This window comes from Hippopotamus amphibius, chromosome X, assembly GCF_030028045.1.
Source record: "Hippopotamus amphibius kiboko isolate mHipAmp2 chromosome X, mHipAmp2.hap2, whole genome shotgun sequence".
Lineage (NCBI taxonomy): Eukaryota > Metazoa > Chordata > Mammalia > Artiodactyla > Hippopotamidae > Hippopotamus > Hippopotamus amphibius.
Genome location: NC_080203.1, coordinates 122,516,962 through 122,522,961, shown reverse-complemented (window position 1 = coordinate 122,522,961; position 6,000 = coordinate 122,516,962). Strand labels below are relative to the sequence as shown.

Genomic DNA, 6,000 nt, shown 5'->3' with positions numbered 1-6,000 from the left:
CCGTGGGGCTGGCGGCGCGCCTAGTTAGTTACCTGGCCCCGCGCGGGCGGGGCGAGGCGGGGCGGGGAGAGACGGGGGCGGGGCCGGGATGCGATCTCAGGCCGCGATTGGGCCGTGCCGCGCCTGTCTCCATGTGCCGCGCGGCGGAGGCACAACATTCAAGTCCGGGGGCGGGGCCGGCGCGCGCCGGGAGGAAGCGGCCGCGCGGCAGCTGCGGGGCGTGGGGGCGGTGGCGGCGGCGGCCAAGGCCGAGGCCGAAGCGGCGGAGGCTGTGGGTGAAGGCGGCGGCGCCTCAACCGGGGACGGTGCTCAGCTGGGCCCGTTTTCAGGCTCCATGGAGGCGGCGGCGGGCGGGGGCTGCGGCTCTGGACCGCCGCTGCTGCTGAGCGAGGGCGAGCAGCAGTGCTACTCTGAGCTCTTCGCGCGCTGCGCCGGCGCCGCAGGCGGGGGCCCCGGGCCCGGGCCCCCTGAGGCCGCCAGGGCCGCCCCCGGCGCGGCCACCGCAGCCTCGGGCCCCGTGGCCGACCTGTTCCGGGCGTCGCAGCTGCCCGGCGAGACGCTGCACCAGGTAGGTCCCCGCGCCCCTGCCTCTGTGGGTCTGTGGGGACCATTTCTACGGGGACAAGGGGGCGGGGTGGGGCGACAGGGCTGCCGGCAGGCACCCGAGGCCTTGGCCAGGTCTCGGAGAGGGGCTTCGCAGCCGGGAATGGCGGCGACGCCCTTGTCGCTCGGGGGACACCAGCCTCCTCCGCAGCTCAGCGGTGCTGGGTGCGCTCCTCATCTTCCTCCCCTGAGACGAACGGACACTCCCTCTCCTCCCCGGCCGTTTCTGGGGCTCTGCAGCTGCCCAGACCCAAAGTTTGCCTTGTTCTGGAAGTGGTGTTTGTTTTGGCTGGTGTCTGCTTTAACCTCTGCTCGCTGCTCCTGCCCTTCCCTCTCCTGGGTGGGTGGGCGCCTGGGTGCCTTGCAGGATTTGAACTTGAAGGGTGTGTGCATGTGTGTGTCTGTAGGGCCGGAGGCCACGACTGAATGTTGTCCACTTTATATACTACTTGTAGTACCTACTATATATACTTGTTCGCTAACATATTTCTGCATATTAGCATTAAACTGGAAAACCTAATGGCAAATTGCAGGACTGGGACACAGGGCTGCAAGAGGACGTCTTTGAAGGCAGAGCCAAGCTTCCTATTTAGGGCTAGAAGTGGACCCCAGACGTTCACCGTGGGGGACAGTTGTAGTTTCCCATCTTACCTTGGACTTGAAATAGAATTGCAAAGTAATTGTGTCATAGCTACCTCCTTTCGTTGGCCCCATACCTGAGAAGGAGGCGGCGGGTGATGCACAGTAGATGCTGTTTTTGTTTTGTGCTTTCCTTGGAGCTTGGAGAAAGACTACTTGATAAGCACTTAATCCGCCTTTTGCTGTTACTAGTGCTTCATGGTGATAAGATTCTTAATATCAGGCCCCAAATGTGAAATGAACCTTTTCTTAAAAGCTGGAGTCAGTATGAAAGTTAACGTCAATTGTATATTTTGAGTGGGGAGTGGTGTTTTAGAATCCAGTTCCAAAGGAGTATTGAGGGTTTTATGGTTCACTTTCAATGTCATTGTTTGTAGATTTTTTTTTAAATCACATAAGACTGAATTGGGAGATTGGGATATCAAATTGTACACTCTAAATATATGCAGTTTATTGTATGTTAACTGTATCTCAATAAAAGTTCTAAAAAAAAATCACATAAGACTGCATTTTGTACTTCTAGAGCATGCGTACACCTGTCTGTGAGCATAACTTCAGCCACTGTAATCTCTCACCTTTCAGAATTCAAGGTTTCTGAAAATATAATTAGTATTCACAGACCTTAACATGGCTGTTTGTCCCTTAAGACGTGCTTGCTCTGGAGACAGTTCAACCTCTGTTGTTGAGCAGTTAAGCTCGACCAGGTAGAGGAAAAGTCAATATTTTAAAGCACAAACCATGGCTATTACATGAGGCCCTCAGAATACTCCCAAGCATAATAAATTTATTAAATGCTGTTGCTGCTGTTCAACTGAAAGAGGAATAAGTGACTGAGGCCACACAGCAAGTAAGTGACAGCTGGGCACCTGTTAAGACTTATTTTGTTGTCAGTGATAATACATGGAGTGTGATGAGAGATGGTGGGCATGTTAAATCTGAATTATGTTGGTTGACTTCTCCTAAGGAGTTGGGGAAGGGGCTTTCCTGGTTTTAGAACCTATGCTCCCTTGATTTAAAAAGAACTCCAGGCACAGTGCCTTTGTATGGATGAGATTTTATTCTTGACGTCTAGTCGAAACTTGCTTGTAAAAGATGCTGGCAAAAGGGGACATGCCTAGCATATTGCTTGTAGTAAATCTCTCAGAGCTTTAAAGCTCCCTTATTCAGCCCAGCAAACAAAATACATCCTTCCCCATTAACCTAACACAATGCAGTAACCCAATATTCTTCGTACAGGTGAACATGAACGTCAAAGGCATCCTGGACAGAGAAGTGTAATCAGAAGAGATTCAAACAAAGCCAGCAGCCAGCAGCCAGCTAATTTTTACCAACCACCTTGGTGGTGTGTGGTGTGGTGTGTCTGGTTGTGTGTACATGCATGTGCACTCCATTTATCTTGATTTGCACTACCCCATGAGTGCATTAGCTTTTCTTTAAACAGATGTAGATGTTTTTAGCCTTTCCCTGTTAAACAGGAACCTGTGAGTTTAATTAAGTGGTCCAACAGGTATAACTGCCCAAATCATGGAGGCACTAACTAGCCCTGGTAGTTTCTATGGTAACAGATTTTTTTTCTTTTTAATAGGCATACAATTAAGATTACCATGATGTTCCAGGAAGGTTGAAAATCTTACTTGAAGTAGATATTCTATAAAAATACTTTATTTCATCTCCTCCTTGGAATAAAAATAAACTACTACGCCTGTTACTTTGTTATGGAAGTGAGTTATCTTAGGGATTTTTTTTTTCATTTGAAATACATATATATATTTTAATAGACTTTATCTTTTCAGAGCAGTTTTAGGTTCACAACAAAATTGAGGGGAAGGTACACAGAGTTCAAGTATACACCCTGGCCCCACACATACCCAGCGTCCCCCATTATCAACACCCCCACCAGAGTGGTACATTTTTTACAGTTGATGAACCTACATTGGTATATCATAATCACCCGGAGTCCATAGTTTACATTATGGTTCATTCTTGGTGATGTACATTCTTTGGTTTTGGACAAATGTATAATGTCCTGTATCTACCGTTGTAGTATCGTACAGAGTAGTTTCACTGCCTGAAAAATCCTCTGTGCCCTACTTATTCATCCCTTGTTCTTAACACCCAACCCCTGACAACCACTGATCTTTTTTACTGTTTTCAGAGTTTTGCCTTTTCCCAGAATGTCGTATAGTTGGAATCACACAGTACGTAATCTTTTCAGATTGGCTTCTTTCATTTAGTAATATGCACTTAAGATTCCTTCATGTCTTTTCATAGCTTGATGGCTCATTTCTTGTTAGTGCTGAATAATATTCCATTGTCTGGATGTACCGCAGTTTATTTATCCATTCGCATACTGGAGGGCATTTTGGTTGCTTTCAAGTTTTGGCAGTTATAGATAAAGTTGCTATAAGCGTCCGTGTGCACTTAAGTTTTCAACCCCTTTGGGTAAATACCGTTGACTGGGATTGTTGGATCATATGGTAGGAGTGTGTTTAGTTTGGTAAGAACCTACAAACTGTCTTCCAAAGTGGCTGTAGCATTTTCAGTCCCCCCAGGAATGAATGAGAGGTCCCCTTTCTCTACATCCTCATCAGCATGTGGTGTTGTCAGTGTTTTAGATTTTCACCATTCTCATAGGTATGTGGTGGTATCTCGTTGATGTAATTTGCAATTCCCTAATGACATATGATGTTTAGGATCTTTCCATATGCTTATTTTGTCTTGAATCATATTTTAATACGTCATAGCAGCCTATTTTATTTTCTTATTTTTTAATTTAATTTAATTAAAAAAAATTTTTTTGGCTGTGTTGGGTCTTCATTGCTGTGCACAGGCTTTCTCTCGTTATGATGAGCAGGGGCTCTTCTTTGTTGCAGTGTGTGGGCTTCTTATTGCGGTGGCTTCTTTTGTTGCAGAGCGTGGGCTTTAGTAGTTGCAGCACACATGGGCTCAGTAGTTGTGGCTCACAGGCTTAGTTGCACCATGGCATGTGGGATCTTCCCGGACCAGGGATCAAACCCATGTCCCCTGCATTGGCAGGTGGATTCTCATCCACTGCACCACCAGGGAAGTCCCATAAAAGTCTGTTTTAAAAGGCCTTTTCATCTCTTTATAGAGAGGTGCTGATTTACTTTAAAACACGATTTTAGTATTAGGTAGAAAAATGTTAGAGTAAAGCACTTCTAAATTAGAAAAAGTTAATATGAATGTCTGAGAAACAGGTAAATAGTTTTTGTTTAATATTTCAAGACAGAGAGCTACAAATGTTAGAGTGAATGGTTTCCCAGGTTGTGAAGTATTTCATTGGTATTGAAAGGCCAGCATTTTACTAGAATGCATAGACTTGGGTTGGATGTGTATTTGAGGTATTTGAGTTTCTTTTGGGCATCAGGCACTGTTTTAGGTGCTGAGGATATAGCTGTGGATATACCTGTGAATCAAACACGAATCCCTGTCCTCAGGGAGCTTACATTCCAGTGCAGATGTTTTATTCATTCATTCATTCGTTCATTCATTGCCATGGGGCTTTTGGGATCTTAGTTCCCTGACCAGGGATTGAACCTGGGCCCTCACAGTGAAAGCGCCAAGTCCTAACCACTGGATCGCCAGGGAATTCCCACAACTTTTGCAAATGTTCTTTATTTTTCAGGGTTTGAGTAAGAAAATATAACAGCTAGGACAAAAGTATCTACCTTAAACTGGCAAGTTTTCTGTTTGATGTAATGAATTAAGAAACTGTATAGGCTCCTTTATAATATCTGTCTTGGTCTTTGGGAATGCTGTGCATATTTCAAGTAGTCATTATAATTAGTTTTCATTTTTATGATAGTTAACTCTTTGTTTTGAGATAATATTTTTTATTGAGATATAATTGACATGATATATTACTTTCAGGTGTATACCATGATGATTCAAAATTTGTATGTGTTGTGAAATGATCATCACAATAAGCCTAGCTGATATCCATCATCTCACAGTTACAAAAATTTTTCCTTGTGATGAAAACTTTTATGATTTACTCTCAACATCTTTCAAATACACAATACAGTATTATCAATTATAGTCACCATGCTGTAGATGACATCCCCAGGACTTATTTTATAACTGGAAGTTTGTAGCTTTTGACCACCTTCACCCATTTCACCCACCTCCATCTCTGGCAACCACCGATCTGGTCTCTGTATCTATGAGTTCCAGTTTTTTATTAGTTTGCTTGTTTTTAGATTTCACATAAAAATGAGATCATACAGATGGTATTTGTCTTTCGCTGACTTGACAGTTAACCCTTAGACTTTAAGGGAAATAGTTATAAAATGCTGTTGATTTTGTAGCATCAGGGGGAAATCATTGAATGGGAAAAAGGCCAGTAAATAATGTGTGATCGTTTGAGTGGCTTTGATTAAGGTAAAGAAGTAAAACAAAACTATAAGAAGTAGAGGATATTTTAAAAATTCCTGCTCACGGACTTACCTTTGGGAAGAAGTCATATTTAAAGGTTTTCTTGTAATTCTTTGAAGCAACTGTTGGTTAATCATTTTAAAAAACTATAGGCAAAAGACAAAGTTTTTGTGAACTTTTTCCAGTTGCTGGATTATTAGTCAGAACTATTTTTTTAATGCAAATGAAACAGTTTTCTATTTTTACATCTTTATATCCCATCCCTTTGTAACATAAGCTTTAGGGAGATAGAGTCCAGCATGCTAAAATAGTAACCTGGAATATGTGCTGTTTGAGATAAAGAGTGCTCTTTTTTTTTAAAAG

The 6,000-nt window shown here is 43.8% G+C and overlaps 1 protein-coding gene across 3 annotated transcripts in view; it reads left to right on the top strand.

Moving 5' to 3' along the window:
* Window positions 1–223: 223 nt before the first annotated feature.
* REPS2 (RALBP1 associated Eps domain containing 2) overlaps window positions 224–6,000 on the top strand; it is a 202,110-nt gene continuing 196,333 nt past the window's right edge. For all 3 annotated transcript variants that reach the window (XM_057719142.1, XM_057719141.1, XM_057719140.1), the window contains exon 1: window positions 224–568. In XM_057719142.1, coding sequence (XP_057575125.1) covers window positions 335–568 — 234 coding nt within the window. In that variant the 5' untranslated portion in view covers window positions 224–334. The remainder of the gene's footprint in view (window positions 569–6,000) is intronic.